The following is a 16923-nucleotide window of genomic DNA, read 5'->3' on the forward strand; positions in this document are numbered from 1 at the left end:
CTGCAAACTTTTATCAGGTTTGTTTCCTGTTAATTGTTCAGTTTTATGCTGTGAATGCCAATTAAAAAGCAAGGAGATTCTACTTAGGTTTGCAGACACGCCATAGTACAAAAGTGGATAGAAAAGTTTAATTGTTAATATTTTCATCCTGCTATACATGATTTATTTGTTCAAGAATATAATTGTGTTTAACCTAGTTTTAGGAGTTTTCATGCTAAATCTTACATTCGGAAGGCATTATTTTCTGGAAACGATCTCTGGATATATCTGAGTAAAGTGAAACCAACAGGCTTCACATCTTGAGTGAAAAGGTTGAATGGTGGGAGTTTCTCCCCGTTACGTACGCTTGTATATTGACCTGTCTTTATTCAGCCCGCTGGCCGAGGTTATCAGCCACCAGTGGCTCCTTTGAGGAATTCCTCTGAAATGACTCGTGCTGAATCGGCGCTGCAGGAGGTTCAGGAGCCAGCAGAGCAGGTTGCCTGAGATTTAATGTATATTACCACACAGAGTATAAAGACGCAGACGTGTTTATCATGCAAACGTCTGTTAGTTTTCATAGACCGGAGCAAAAAAAGTTGGTGCTTAATGAAAAATGAATAAAGACAAAACTGTTTCATTGGTGTTTCCTTTATTCACCCCACAAACCATGTGAAAATAGTTTTGTAACATCCAAAAAAAAAAAAAAAAAAAAAAAGTCAGCATCACGTACTTTATGTAACACTTTAGGTGGAGAACATTTGTAAGCTCTGAAGGCAGCATCTAGAAAGAACTGGCAGGATTATGAAAGCACACTGAGCGACGTGCACTTCTGGAATGAGTGTATATTCAGATGCTCACATTATTCATGGAGGAGGCATTGTTGGTCTGACATTTTTTTTTTTTTTTAGTGGTGATTTTTAACTCGCAACCACTACAGGAAGGCACACTTTCACCTGTCGGAAAATAAAATGAGCCTTAAAGCAAACAGAAGAAAAGCTTTGTTCTGCACAAAGCAACCCAATGAGAGTGAACGATGGCGGATGTTGAAACAATGTGACGATGACGAGGGGAATCGTTGTCTCAGAAACCGATTGAAATAAAGAGGTGCTCCTGATCATCTTTGTCTCACTTTAGTACTCGTTCAGCTCCGTCTAGATGTCCATTTCAAACTGTGCGTCATCACCTACAAAACAAAGATGCACAAATGTTATTCAAAGAACACATAGATCCTCCTTACATTAAGGTGCAGTCATGTTTGGGGAAAAAAAAACATATAGAAAAATCAGGACACACAAATAACCCATTATGTCAGAGGAAATGTTTGAGTTGTTTTTGACTTGATGTTTGAGGGCTTTCTTGCTTGTTCAGCCCGCTCTAACTCACCACACAGCGTTTAAATGAGATCAAGATCTGGGCTTTGACTGACCCTAAGACTTTCCATTTCTTGATCCTCAGCCCATCCATGGTGGATTTACTGGCATGTTTTGGCTCATTGTATGGTAGCAGGGTCAAGTTCTGCTTAAGCTTTTATTTATGTATTTATTTTAATGGTGGCGACACATTTTCCACAACCAGCTTCTTGGTAAAATTACTGGAGGTTTCAATAGTGGTAAAATCAACCGGGTTCACTGGCAGCAAAGCATCCACACAACCATGATGCTTCCACCTCTACGCTTCACAGCAGGTCTCAGCGATTCTTTCCTGGGCTGCTGTATTGGATTTATGTCAAACATGTAGTCTGTTCTGGTGTCAGAGTAACTCATTTGTCTTAAAAAAAAAAAAAAGAAAAAAAGACATCAGACGTCCTGGTCTGAGTGTAAGTTGTTTCTGACAATGTTTTTCCTAGAGATCGAGTCGGATTGTTCAGAAATCGACTTTCATATCAGCTGTATTTCTTGTGGGGACGTTTTTGGAGGCTTCTTTTAGCATCTTGTGGTCCACTAGCAGGATTAAGGAACCTGGGCATGCTGGTAGTTGCTTTAAATGATTTGAACACATTTGACTTTGTAAAACACCTTGAGATGACACGTGTTGTGAATTGGCGCTATATAAATAAAATTCAATTGAAATGTCCTCCACCTGTGGACTATTTTCTGTAAAGTGGAATATGTGATTTAAAATGATCAAACATCTTTAAATCCCTTACCAGGCTCTTTTGATCTAACCATCACTCTGACAGGGAACAAGGTAAACATACTTAACTTTTTTGTCTCGTTGTCAGGACACTCTTGTAAAAGAGATTTTTGATCTCAAGGAGTCTTATCCTGGTCAAATAAAAGGTTGATGACTGACCCTAAGCTATTCTGAAAAGAACAATGGGTAACATTTCAGTTTCCAGATGTGTAAAAGCTGGTAGAGACATACCGAAAAAGTCCTGCAGCCTAAGTTACTGTGAAAGGTGGCTCTATTAAGTATTAATTCAGAGGCTGAAAAGATGAGCATTTCTCACCATAGTATGATACCACACATTAAAACTGCAATAATACATGTTTGTAGATGTTTCAGGCTATTTGACGATCAATAATGAACATATGATGGTTTTATTTTCCTGCTCGACTTATCAACTTTTCCTCCATAAAACTGGTTCCAGTGCTGAAGCGTTTGCCAGTCCTCGCTTAGCAGACGTTCTTTGCATCGCCACAATCACAGAGTCTGTCACCGATAAACTAGCACCTAGTAGTGCTCCGCTTTACTGGTATTTAGCACTTTCTAAAAGTAGCCCAATCCCTTGAATGAGTCAAAACTGCTAAACATATGTCCGACTTGCATCTTATGATGACATAGTTTGAGAAAACTGTAGAATTCAGAGACGGTTTAGGCACCATGTAATGTTCTCCTGAGGCGTCAACCTACCAGCATTGCTCATGTCAGGAGCAGAAATGGAGTTGTTGTTCTCAACTTCCCCGTTGACGGTCTTGTCATTGGGCTCCTTGGACGGAGGACTGGTGACCCCTGGAATGGGGGGCAAACCCCGAGGAGGGGTCCTGGCCAAGGGAGAGCTGCGACACTCTAGCAGGAACTTTCGGTCATAGATGATCCGGGTCCCTGTCCGACCAGAGAGGAAGACAACCATTAAAAAAAAGAGCAAGATAAGAGACTGACTGTGAGCATATGGGTCGGCCTGCGCACAACAGGGATTAGGGAACGGCAGCGGATATAGCAGGAATCAAACTTCTGAGCTGCACACCCCCTCCCAAATAATAAAAAAAAAAACCTGTTGAATGACTCTTGATATGAGTCATTTCAAAGGATTAATGTCTTTCAATACAACAAAGTGTTAATTTGGTAAAAGTATGTTGAAAGCTAGACTGACTTGTATTTCATGTTGTGTACGCTCTGAGGAAGACACGGCAAGTGTCCCCGCTTACATGGGCTATTTCTACACTTAGCTAAATGCTATACGATGTACACTTCAAGACCAATATATATATATATATATATATATATATATATATATATATATATATATATATATATATATATATATTAAAAAAAAAGACATGTTGCATGTACAGACTGTTTGCATCTACCAGAAAGTCTTGAGGAGCAAATGTTTCTTTTAAAGATGTAAATGTGGCCCTTTAAAAAAAAAAAGTTACCATGTCACGTTAAAGGGATTGTTAAAAAAAAGTCTTGGAGTTGGGTTCTGTTAAAAGGTTACAAGCAGTTAATATCTTGCCTGCAGTGGAAAACTCCTCTGGTGTTTTGATTTAGTCTCGGTCAGGAATAGTTGGTCCAACAGTCTGTGAGGGGCAACGACACCCTACCTTCTGCAATCTCAAAAGCTATTACAATCTCAAAAACATTGTAGAGACTTATTTAAAACACCATTACGAACTGTTAAACAATTGTCAGGCTTCACTGAGGAGTTACGAAACACAGAGGTCTGATTATATACATGGTTAAACAACGTTTGGGTGCGGAGCGCCACCACGGCTCCAAACACGTCATGAGAACAGAACATGTAAAGCATTTCTGCTCAGAGTAATTATTTACAGAGGAGAGAGCGACACCTTCGAAATAGCTGCTCTAACCAGAAGCGCTTGATATGTTCTGTTCTCAGCACGTAGTTCACCTAGTAAGACGGAGGGTGGCGCACCGTGTAAAATAATCATCCGTTTCTCACTAAATCATCACCCGGAGCACACAGCACAGCAGCTTTAACATTCTTAAAATGCCATTTGCATAAAACACAATAACACTTTTGAGACTGAAGTTGTTGAGAAGACTGCAGAAGTCCACTTCGCACTTGGACTTCCTCTCTGACTAGCTGTTAATTTCAGCCTCAGAGTCCCAGACCAGTGGATCTGGATTCATACTAAGTGAGGACACAACGGAACGGTTATATGTAGGATATAGGAATAGAATAACCATTATTGTCTCTCATTGGGGAAATTCACATCCCAGCAAAAAAGTTAAGCATCAACAAAAGCATGTAGATAGACACAAAGATACATTTCACTGAACAAAAATAGAAATGCAACACTTTTGTTTTTTGCTCTAATTTTTTATGAGGGTCTTTTCCCATATAGTCACAATAGACCCATTTTTTTTCAAATATCGCTCATAAATCTGTGCTGGTGAGCCTTCTGCTTTGCCATGATAATCCCTCCCACCTCACATGTGTGGCATATCAAGATGCCGATTAGCCAGCATGATTATTGCACAGGTGTGCCCTAGGCTGGCCACCACAAAAGGCCACTCTGAAATGTGCAGTTTTGCTTTATTGGGCGGGTCTAAAATGTGCAGTTTCATCACACAGCACCACGCCACACGTCACATGTTTTGAGGGAGTGTGCAATTGGCCGGCTGACTGCAGGACTAGGGGCAGGCGTATGTTATGGACAATAAACACGGGTGCATTTTATTGACGGTGTTGTGAATGCACTGAGATACCGTGGCAAGATCCTGAGGCCCATCGTTGTGCCGTTAATCCCCGACCATCACTTCCATGTTGCAGCCTGATAAGGCGCGGCCCCACGTGGCAAGGATCAGTACACAATTGCTGCCAGCTGAAACCACCCCGGTTCTCACGTGGCTTACGTGTCTGACTGGACACGTCACACATTGGCCCTGCGACAGACAGGCGACCTGTCCAGGGTGTACCCCGCCTCTCGCCCATTGACAGCTGGAGATAGGCACCAGCACCCCTCGAGACCCCAGCAGGGATAGACGTGTTACAAAATGGATGGATGGATGGACGTCACCCATTGAGCATGTTTGGGATGCTCTGGATGGGCAACATCCAGTAACTTCACACAGCCGTCGAAGAGGAATGGACCAAGATTTCACAGACCATACTCAACAACCTTATTAACTCTATGCAAAGGAAATGTTTTGTAAGGCAAGGGCTGGCCACACCAGATACTGCCCCCCTCCCAATAAAGCAAAACTGCATATTTCAGAGTGGCTTTTTATTGTGTCCAGCCTAAGGCACACCTGTGCAATAATCATGCTGTCTAATATGCCACACCCGTGAGGTGGGAGGGATTATCTTGGCAAAGGAGAAGCGCTCACCAGCACAGATTAATGGTGCGTTCCATTTGTCCTCGGTAGTCGGAGTTCTCAACCTCGGGGTCGGAAATTTTAACTTGAACGACCCATAAAGTTGGTATTGCGAGTCGGAAAGTCGGTGCAACAGGAAAGTACCCGGCTGCAGCATTCATGATGGCTGCTACTCACAGCAACGTTGAGTAAAACCTCACACTTTGACTGTTTGCAGCAGCTCTCTATTATTTCTGTGACATTTAGTCAGTCGTACAGACGCTGCCTTTCAGTGGTCATCAACCGGGACGTTTCAGCTCTGTTTATCTGCACAGAATACCGCCTGAAACAGCGTTATCATCATTGTTACAACAGCAGTGCGAATATCCACGTTTTTTCCTGCTGACAAGAGGGAAGCTGGAACGCAAAGAGGTGGAGAAGACGTGATCTGCGACTCGCTAGCTCCGACCTGAGAGGCAAAAAGAACGCACCATTAGACAGATTTGAAAACAACTTTTGAGAGACATAGGTGTTTAGGTCTTTTTAGTTAAGTTCATGAAAAATGAGAGCAAAAGAAAAAGTGTTGCTTTTATATTTTTCTTCATTGTATGGAACAACAAAAATAAGAATAAAAGACTATGCAATAAGGGGAAATATGCACAATGAAACATACGGCTATTATTAGCTGGTAAAATAGCTTATTAAAAAAATTAAGAAGTGTGCAGTTAAATGGGATTTTAATAAATGTGCAAAACTTGCATGTGCATCTATGTGTGAAAAGACTATTTGCAAGAATGAAAATAGAATGGTGCAAAAAAAAAAAAAAAAAACAGCAGGGATGTAAACACTTAAGTTTGTCGGGAGCAGCGATGGTTATAAAGTCTAACAGCTGCTGGGAGGAAAGGTCTGCGCTCCGGCTCCTTTGTGCATCTAGGACGCAGCAGTCTTTCACTGAAGGAGCTCTCCAGCTCTGCAACAGCTTCATGCATGGGGTGGGAGACACTGTCCAACAGTGATGGTATTTTTGCTAGACTCCTGTCTCCCACCACCTGCACTGTGTCCAGGGGAGATCCTTGGTACAGCGACAGCCTTCCTGATGAGCCCATCTATACTGCAGGTAAGATAGTAACTACTTAAAAACTTTCAACGGACCCTCGATTAAAAAAAAATTGAGCTACCGATTTACGATGAAATCTGTTTAAAAACAAAACCCTGCAGGGAAACAGCGCCCTCTGGCGACCAGACGCTGCGCCTCGGGCTCTGGTCACGTGACTCGGGCAGCACAGCCTACACTGCGGCTGCGATCAAGAAGATCCCCGAGAAAAGACACGAAGCGCAATTAAACTTTTAACACATCCAAGTTAAAGAAAAACATGTGCCCTAACTATAAATTGCCCCCACTAGAAGGATAACAACAATAAAGTGCTTCAGAGACACTTTTTCCTCCCCCTTTGCGTTTGTTGGTAGCTAGCATTAGCGGCTAGCTGCAGCAGAGCTACCAGCTGAGAGCAGCGGAGAGTTAGCACGACCACCAGCAAGCTGCTCTTTCTGGGGGGAGGTAGTCCGTGAGGCTGCCCCCACACAAGCAAACCCCTGGTGGAGCGTGTATGTGTCTGAATGTGACGCGCAGAGCCAGGACGTACCTCCAGGCGTGGTGCTAAACAGGGTCCCCCCGGGGGTGGTGGAGTAGTCGTGGGGCATGTGATCCGCGTTGTTGATGGTCACCCTCCTCATCGACGGGATGGCCGTGGCGGTCGTCTTCTGGCAGTCAGTGGACATCTTCGCTCAGCCGTGAGGAACTTTAAACTGGCTCACTGAGTGACGCGAAGCAACCAAGAGGTTTTTTTTTTTTTCGGCAGAACAAAGCGAGTGGCAGAGGCTGCTCTGGCTCAACAGGATGGCTCCTTTCTGCTAAATTAAAAATAAATATCTCCTTCTCATTAGTGCAAGTGAACCGTGTTGTCTGGGTCGTTCACATCCCCGCATGCACCCCGTCTCACGCACACGCAAAGTGTCGAGGATCTTTGTTGCAAGGCCCTCAGCACACTTTGCCTCCACATGCACACACAACACAACACTCAGACAGACAGACGGGCTGCAGGGGAAACGCTTGCTGAGCATGACAGACAGAACTGACAGACTGCGCCATCTACTGGCGAATCATACAAGTGCAGCCAATGCAGAGAGTTGCGCCATGTTATATGGGCTTTTGTGGAAAAAGTAAATATAACTGGGTAAAGCTTAAAAACTGTTTGTGTCAGAGGAATTCAAAATACACATTTCTGAAAACAGAACATTTTGTTTATTTATTTTTTTACTATTTTCATATTAGCATTAAACTTAAGTAGTTTAGTTATGGTTTTAAAATATCTCCACTTCTTGTAACCTGCAATGCAATCTTAAGATGAACATTAGTCCTAACTATTAACCCTCTCATGCACCGTGGACACAACATTGGTAGTGATGGTGTACTGGCATATACTGCAAGCCACTTCATTGGACTTTGGCACCTACTAAACAGACAATCTGAACACATAAAAAAATCAGTTTGAAATGTACATTGGTTGTTTCTCATTTCCAAAAGATGATTGAAAGCAGAAACAAAAACAAATATTATTTGACCCAAAGTGCACTGCAAAGTGTTAAACTGGGCTTCAAACTGAAAGGCTTTGTCTGTGAAATGTGTAAAAGTCGCATTAATATTTAATAGGTAACAAATAAACAATGTAAATTATCTGACTAAGAGTGATAAAATCAAATGACACACTTGTGCTATGTCACAATGTATATTTCTGTCCTAATAGAAGGTTCCCAGTCATGGTTTCTCCAGTGCATTCTGGTGTCAAGGTAAAGCCTTACATGTATGTGGGGATCATCTTGGCCTTGTAATCCAAATATTCTAGAAAATTAAATAAGAAAAACATGGGGCAATCATCATTAGGATCAATAGTTAAATCTATCTGTCTCTGGCTAAGCTCATCCGCCCTTTATTCTACGAGTTTACAAAAACAGTCATCAGACCAAATAGCCCTTTATTTCCAGTGAATTACATTTTTTTCCCCCAACCAGCCAAAGTAATGCCATGTTTGCTTAATTCCTCATGGCTGTGTGCTGTATTCCCAATTCTCTATATGGAAATGTATAAATTCTGGACATGTTAGAACTTTTATTACTGAACATTCCTGTGAATTTTACTACAGATCTATCGACTGTTTTTAACCAAACCCCTACCTGATCTCTAACTGCTCACCGCACTGCGACCCGCTGTCTGTGAGCTGTGAACGAGGGCCTCTCACAAAAGTACACACACTGTACGCGAAGACATTTTGTTTCTTTATTTATTTTGTAAATGTTGAGCTGGTGTACAGAGTAAATTGTCAATAGATGCCCTCAGACGTTGATTGGATTAAAAGGTTTTCACATGTATATTTTAAATCCATGTTCGACTCTCCATGACAATAAAAAAGAAAACAAAACAAGTTAAAACACCCATAAGACCCCTAGTTAACCCCAGGTTGCAGGCAATACCCAGAACTCAACAGTCTCTTGGTAGCTACAGCTGTATGATGCTAAAAGTACATCCATAACATAATAGAAATCCCAGTTGACAAGTAAGGGTGCATAGCATTCTAAGTAAATATATATATTTATATATTTCATATATATTTATAGCCTTTTAATGTTAAAAACATTTTTTGTGCATGTGCGCAGTTGCATTCCTTAGTATCGAGTAATATGCTATTGCGGTAATAATGTCTTCAATCCATTCTAAAGGAATATACATGTGTTCTCTAGTTTTTGCAGGAGTTAATATTTTTGCATGAACTTGGTGCATGGCATCATTTTTTTTTTTTTTTTTTTTTGGCAGTCCTTGAGCGCAGGGCTCTCCGGGTCATTTTGCCTCGCTGTTGTAACCACAGCGCCTCCTGCTGGCCCCTGCTCGGACACCTTTCTAACCACATTCAGTCCGTCACCATATGGAAGCCTAAGATTTGGCTCAGTCTCATATTTGGTAAGAGGGAACAAACAAACAAACAAACAAACAAACAACATCAATAAAATAAAATCAACCAGGGGTGGGCTGTGTTGAGGAAAAATGCTTGTCGTCTTGCAGCTACTAAATTCCTCAGGAAATCCAGTCTTGTTTGAGATTGCACCCCCTCATTGTGTTTTCCCTGTAACAGTTACCCTGACATCAGCAGGGGATCAACAAAAAAACTAACAAAAAAAAGAAGAAGAAAAGAAATAATAAACTTTGAACATGACCATGTAAGCTTAAAGGGTGAAACACTCTTTTAGAAGAAATTAAATAAATAAAATGTTAAGAACAAAAAGAAAAAAAGGCATTTAAACGCCACAGGTTAAACCTAAGTAAATGCTGAGAAAAACAACCTGATGTGAATGTATACATTAGATACATCTGCTCAATTCTACAGACCTATCTCTTTGTACCACATGCATAATTCTGCTCTTTTTCTTTCAATTTACTCTTTTCACATCAGGCCGCTGGGGCTTACTCTGCAGCAGTATGGAAACCCAAATGTGCCACACTCGATTCATAAATAATTTATATATGTGATGTTTTTCGAAAACAAAAAGTTTAATTTAATAATTGTCTCAATGATTTATGAAACACTGGGGGTGCATAATAAATCTGAAAAGAATTCATTTGAACAGATTATATTTTTGCCTACTTAAGGTATTTAATATAATGAGGATTACATTATCACATATATAAATATGCATTCCAGCAAAAGGCTTATTTCATGAACTGTGGCACTTTAGCCCTCAACACCAGAAAAATGGTAAGGATATTAACAAGACACTAAAACAATAATAATAATAAAAAAAAATCTGAAAGAATAATCATTTCACATTTCCAATAAACCACAACAGAATAATAAAATTAAATATATAATTTCAACCTATCTATATATTTGAATTTAGTTCATTTGCTTTGAAAGCAATTCAAATATGATGCGGTCAACAAAAAAAAAAAAAAAAGGCATTGCATCACATGATGGGAATTGTTTGCTGTGACATACAGGGCACTTTTATTTCTGTAAATATATAATTGACACTCTTACTTTCATGGGCATTAAATGAGATAATAAAATATAAATATATCTAACAAAGAGATAATTGTAAATACAAGTCAAGGCTTTCCATTTTTAAAAACCGTCCTACATGTATGTTTGCGATGAAGGGAGGATGAAGTCAAACATTTGTTGAACAGATATTGAGTTTTAAACATCAGAGTGAACACCCTAATATCTACTGGAGTACAGAGCCAACAAATAACAGGATTTACAGTAATACCACCACTTTACATTCATCGTTTCTGGCCCTGGAGCCTACTAAACACTTACGGATGGATGCTTATTGCGACATTTCTGTGGTTTACATATTTCTGTCTGACAAAGAGTGGTGAACATAACATCTGAATTAAATGCATGTTAAGATACTTTGTATTATGTGAGGTGGCACACACATTTTGAGGTAAATCAACCTTTTAAAGTGATTTAGAAAGTAGACCTATAAAGTCTGTGACTTTTTGCTGTGTCACTCCCCAACTTTAGTACGTCCCATTATTCGGGACAGAAGAGGTACCCAGAAACACATGCAAATGCAAACTCACACAACAGGATGTCTGCTGGAGTGCATATGAATGACTTTAAGGTTTAAAAACTGCTTGAACTCACCCACATTCTCAGATGAACAACTAAATCAAATGTTGGGCACTTTGCAGATGAGGTTCATGCAGTGGTGGTTTTTGACGTGGCTCACCGCCCAGGGCAACATTTCATCGGGAGTGGCAAGACCACGCAAAAAAACGCAAAAAACAAAACGAAATAAAGTTATTTCAGCTGCATGTCCAGCCACTGGGAGCGTGCTCCCACTTGCTGTCACAAAGGGCCTTACAATGCACAACGCTAAAGATGCAGAAGCTGGCATGAGTCATAGATGGCTGTTTGTCTTAAATTACAGAGCTACTGTAATTCAGTCTCAACTTTTATGAATATGGACTACATTGTATCATTGTTTATGCAAGGTATTTAAAAATAGCCTGTTACATCTGAACAGGATTATTCTGTACTGAACAGAAATTCCTTAATACACAGTTGATATTTATGAAACGTCCAATCTATACGTGCAACACAAAAAATAGCATTTATAATGCTTTATTCTTTTAGAATCAGGACCGCCACAGGCGGAGAAAAGCTAGCAGATTAAACTATAAAGATGGAATAAGCATGAGTTATTCTAATTTGATCACAGATCCTGTGATTTTTGTCTATTTTATGCCATTCCTGAAAAAACGCCGTTGGATGTATGATAGGAAATCATACCAACATTTGTGATCCATAATGTGAAGCAAAATAATCAAATGTGGGATCCTAAATCACTGACATCATTTCTGAACACACAGAACAAGACTCAAAAGCTGCAATAAACAATCCCGAGTTTAGGAAGACGTAACCTGTGATCCTAAAAGTCTTTTCTCTCACACGCTCTCTCATTTACAACCTTTTTTTCTTCTTTTTGTTAGCAGTTATTGCTTCTTCCAAATATTACATAAATAAACGTCTGAGAAACTGAATCCTCACAGCAAAGGATGCTGGAGGGGGGAAAATAAAGTGAAGGGAGACAAGCTTGGAGACGAGAGGGAGCCAGGCTCACAGTTACGGGTCAGTATTACAGTTTCTCATCACAGTGATCGGTGACTGACTGCCTTTGCTACGCTCCAAGTAGCCAACAAAAGGACAAACATCAGAGCTCAACACGACCTCGACCCGTGACGCGACGCTCCCCTGACTGTCCAGTCAGACCAGTGCTACATTACCAGGGTTTCAGCTACCTCATCGAGTGACATCTTTTGGTGGTGGACAGGTGATCTGTAAGTGCACCATGTTCCTTTGTGTGTGTGAAGAGGGGAGGGGGCACCCCGGTAAAGAGGGACAGGATTGCTACATGTGCTCTGAGAGGGTGACCGCAGAGGTGAGACATTTTATTACAAAGCAGTGTGGACGAAACAAAACCTTAAACAAGAAAGATGGAAGAGTCTCCTCATAATCTTGCCTTCTGCAGAACGAGAAGGTTTTAAAACCACCTCCTGAAGATGGAAAAAGACCCACAACACATGATGGAAGAGAAGTCCTCCCCTCTGCAGCCTGACGTGTCTAAACAATGAAAGCAAACGAGAGGCGCGGAAAAATGAGCATAAACCAAATCAAAACAGGCAGAGCGACGGAACGTTTGCATGTTCTTGTACCCACAAAGACCTCAGGATATATAGACTAGTATTATATAGGTTCTGACAGAACAGCTCTAACAAGAAAAAACAGGGAGGAATCTCCTATGTACATGAAAGCAGCATCAGTGGCGTCGCATAGAGATCTTAGAGAACATAAACAACACACGTAACACACGGCCACGTAGCGCATTTGAGTGCATACGATATTATGTACAACACTGATATTCTTGGGTGGTTCGAGGAGCTTTCCTGGGCTCAGAGGGCACTGGGAGAGGATCAAAACTGCTCTGTGTGTTGTGGAAGAGAGGGATTTGAGTTTGGTGGATCTTTTTTTTTTTTTTTCCTCAGGCTGTTAAACAGTTAACTTCCTGGATTACTTTAGAAGACGGGCCAGTGATTGAAAGGACATTGCATGCCTGTCCCAACCCACCCCTTTTACCCACCCCTGTGTTCCCCTCCATACTTGTAGTTAAAGACAGGCCATGCGGCAGCAATCACTCATGCTGATACAGATAACAGGAAGCACAGTTTGGTTGCGTTTCTTTCTTTCTTTCTTTTTTTTTTTTTTTGCTTGTGTTTGGTTTTGTTTTATATGAAATCATGCTTCTAGCCTAGTACGATTTTTTTTCCCCGTTTCCCCAGAGTTTTTAAAAAATAAAGAGGTAATAAAAACCACAAGTGGATCTTTATCCTTTTCTTCTGGAGCGTGCTGAAAGACGGCGATGCCTACGCCGCCGCCGCCGCCGCCGCCGTCGTCGTGTTGGAGGGGTTTTCATTTTTGTTTTTCGGCCTGTCCCTGTGTGGTCTTCCCCCTGACAGCCGCTGCTGGTCATGTGTCCATGTAGGATGGTTTGGGTGAAGGGGTTGAATCCTGCGGAGAACTCTGTGGATAGAGGGAAAATCACTGCTGCAGCACCGAGCTACATCTGTTTCAATGCTGTACAGGTGCATCTCAGTGAATTCAAATATCATCTAAAAGTACATTTAAGCCAGTAATTCAATTAATAAAGATAAACTAATAGAATATCAATTAAGACATTAAGACAGATGGGTTTATTTATATTACTGTAATTTTTGATGATTATGGCTTGGGAGCCTAACTTAACTCAAAAGTCAATCTTTTAGAAAATTTTAGTTTTTGCATAAAACCAATAAAAAGATTCTTAATACCAATTTCTTTTGGTTTTGGCCATAGTATTGCCCACTCAATCACAAGGAAGACTTAACACATTTCAAGCAGACGACCACTAACACAAAGCGTCACTGCTAAAGATGTTTGCTGTATCCCAGGGATGGAAAGTTGAGTGGAAGGAAAGTGACAAGAGGGGATAACCGCAGCCTTGAGAGCAGACTTTGAAGGAGAGCTTTGAATTTGCAGCTCTTGCAACCTTCGAGTCAAAGCTTCTTACCTGGGGTAAAGGGGAAAGAGGGCTGGATTTTTGCTCAGTGGTCCAAATTTCAATTTTCATTTAGAAATCAAGATCCCAGAGTTTTGAAGAAGAGTGATAAGGGACAGAATCCAAACATCTTGAGGCCCATCGGGAAGTGAGTGATGATTCTGGGACATGTCCGGTTCTCCTGTCGGTCCATTGTGTTCTATGAAGTCCAAAGGCAAAGCAGCCGTCTACCAGAAACATTTTGAGCTCTTCGTGCTTCCCTCTACAGACGAGCTTCAAGGAGTTTTATTTTCCAGCAGGACTTGGCACCTGCCCAAACGGTCTAAGGTACAAATACCAGCCGTAAGGACAACAGTATCACTTTTCTTGATCGAAACTGGACCGACCTGAACCCACAGAAAGTCTAAGCAATATGAGGAAGATGAGACACTCCAGACCCAACAATTCACACAACCTGAGGGCTGCTGTTAAAGCCTCTTTAACGGCTCAGCAGAATCACACCGTGATCTTCAAGTCATAATGCACTGATGCAGTGATTCATGCATAAGGGGCTCTGATCGAGTATTGAGTGTGTTTGCTGTACAGTGTATGGAAACATTTTTGGATTTTAATGTCCAAATGAACATGGTAAAAACTTTGAATAAATCACTTTGTGTGTAACAAATGGCTCTCATTTTTAAAAACTGAATTAGCTAAATAAACAGACTTTTATATGATATTCCTATTTACTGAGATGCACCCATATATGAGAGGCGGCATGCAAACAGAAGCGGAAAGCAAAGACGACAACCTTCGCCAAGAGATTCAAAAGTGCCACGTAGCATGACTTTGGTAAAATGCTCACATTTAAATTTTCCTCATATACTAACCACCTTTTGTATTTAAATCAGATTCTCTCACACACACCACATTGTTTGTGCCGTGGCATTTAACCAAAAATGGTTGGCAAAAGCAGGTTAACGTGCAGGAGTGAGGCACTTGACACATCAGTAGTCTCAGGAATGTCACGGCCTTTATTTTAGAAAGGGAAAGTCACCGCTAACACACACACACACACACACACACACACACACACACACACACACACACACACACACACACACACACACAGTGGCTCATATTCTCCAGACAACTGGCTTGGCAGCTTTGTCCCTGCGAGCTGCCACTTTACAAGATCTGTCTTGGTTTCGCTGACAGCTCACTGTGTCACACTTTATCAGAGCTTGTCACAATGTGCACAAAGAAAAAAAACACTGACTCAGTACAATTTTAAAGATCTCTTGCTATATATTATGTTGTTATATGTTCTAGTTCAATATAACACTTGAACAGAAAACATATATAAACTGTAAGTATGGATAAAGAAATATTATAGAATCAGGATCATCATATCAATCTGAACATTTTCAAAGTAAAAAGATGTTGTCATTAGTTTTTTTTTCTCACAAACATAAATCCATGCTATGATGTAAGAATGCCAAAGCACAGAAGCAGTCACGGTTTTCAGCAGGTTGTTAGCAATCTAAAAGTGTGATGAAAAACTATTTGATTATTATTATTAGATGTCTTGAACAATGCTAATGAACAGCTTAAACAATAAATCAGTAGCAACAGTGACATTGAAGTGCTTTTACAGCACTTATAAGGAAGTGGTGGATTTTTTTTGACTTGGGGTTATGCAGAGTTATCAGTGGTCAGTATCTTGTCAACAGTAGATATCAGTCTAAATAAATCACGTCTGGAGAAAAATAAAACAGTTTTACATTTCAGAGTCAAACTAAGCTAGTCAGAGGGAAAAAAAAGCATACTGCATCGTCTGCCATCCTGTGGCTTGTACCTAAAACTAAAAATATTTTAACTTTAGTAAAAGCAAAGAAAATACTATACTTCAGCAGCTATCAGAAGGAATCATTGACATGAACTAAGTTTCTTTCTGTGCACCGATCCTGGCAAGCTGATCAACCTGCTTCTTAAGAAATTAATAGTTTTTTGTTGTTGTTGTTGTTTATTTTTAGTTGTGTGTGGGACAATTTAGGCCTTGAACAGGGTAAATGTTAATAAACAATTAGGAATAAAATGTGCGTCCACACAAGACGACGCAGCTCAATTGAAAAGGCTGTAGTAGGTATGTCGGACCTATTGGTGGCACTGTGACAATGCTAAAGAAACCTGCGAAACGTTGCATCCATGAGGACGTCCAGCCTAAACGACATAATATCTTTGTGGATATTCCTTGTCCCCGTCTCCTCAGGGACTCTTGTGTCTTCACAAAGTAAATGGACTGAATTTATGTAGTGCTTTTCTAGTCTTATCGACTTTTTTTTTTTTTTTTTTTTTTTTTTTTTTACACCTCAGCCACATTCACCAAGTCACACAATTTGAGGTTAATAGCCTTGCCCCTTGGTGTATGGCACCTCATTCTTTTTTTTTTTGTTTTTGTTTTTTACTTATTATCGCTTAAAAGATGCCAGGATGAAAAAGCTCCATGCTACAAGCGCTGCCAAGCCTGGTGTGTTACACCGAGGATAGTGCACTTCCATCCTGATCCAAGACTACGGCTCCATCCGAATACCCTTAGAAATAACTCCAACCTCCTGCTCCTAGCTCCTGTTCTTTCACCTTTTATGGAGTCAACAGTAAGAATCGTCTTCATAATCATCATCATCATCATCATCATCATAATCATCATAATCACGGGGAGGAAAGGAGCTTCGGACCGCAGTGCTGATTTCAGACAGCCTTTGACTCTGACATCATTAAGTGACGGAGACGCAACGCACATGGATGATGCGAGTCAAATCCGGG

At 40.7% G+C, this 16923-nt stretch overlaps 2 protein-coding genes across 13 annotated transcripts in view; both read right to left on the minus strand.

Annotated features, from left to right (window-relative positions):
• Positions 1-614: 614 nt before the first annotated feature.
• eif4ebp1 (eukaryotic translation initiation factor 4E binding protein 1) lies at positions 615-7594 on the minus strand. The gene is made up of 3 exons (XM_036143707.1): positions 7110-7594; positions 2836-3027; positions 615-1165 (listed from the first exon to the last, which is right to left on the minus strand). Exons 1-3 carry the CDS (start codon positions 7243-7245, stop codon positions 1134-1136), a joined length of 360 nt encoding a protein of 119 aa, XP_035999600.1. The 5' UTR covers positions 7246-7594; the 3' UTR covers positions 615-1133.
• A 1192-nt stretch (positions 7595-8786) lies between these two features.
• The window catches only part of ank1a (ankyrin 1, erythrocytic a), a 128987-nt gene continuing 120850 nt past the window's right edge, over positions 8787-16923 (minus strand). For all 12 annotated transcript variants that reach the window (XM_036143713.1, XM_036143716.1, XM_036143715.1 and 9 more), the window contains one exon: positions 8787-13604. Coding sequence is in view for 2 of the 12 variants with exons in the window: in XM_036143715.1 (XP_035999608.1) it covers positions 13551-13604 (54 nt within the window). In the remaining 10 variants the exon portion in view is untranslated. The remainder of the gene's footprint in view (positions 13605-16923) is intronic.

The sequence above is a fragment of the Fundulus heteroclitus genome, chromosome 12, assembly GCF_011125445.2.
Source record: "Fundulus heteroclitus isolate FHET01 chromosome 12, MU-UCD_Fhet_4.1, whole genome shotgun sequence".
NCBI lineage: Eukaryota > Metazoa > Chordata > Actinopteri > Cyprinodontiformes > Fundulidae > Fundulus > Fundulus heteroclitus.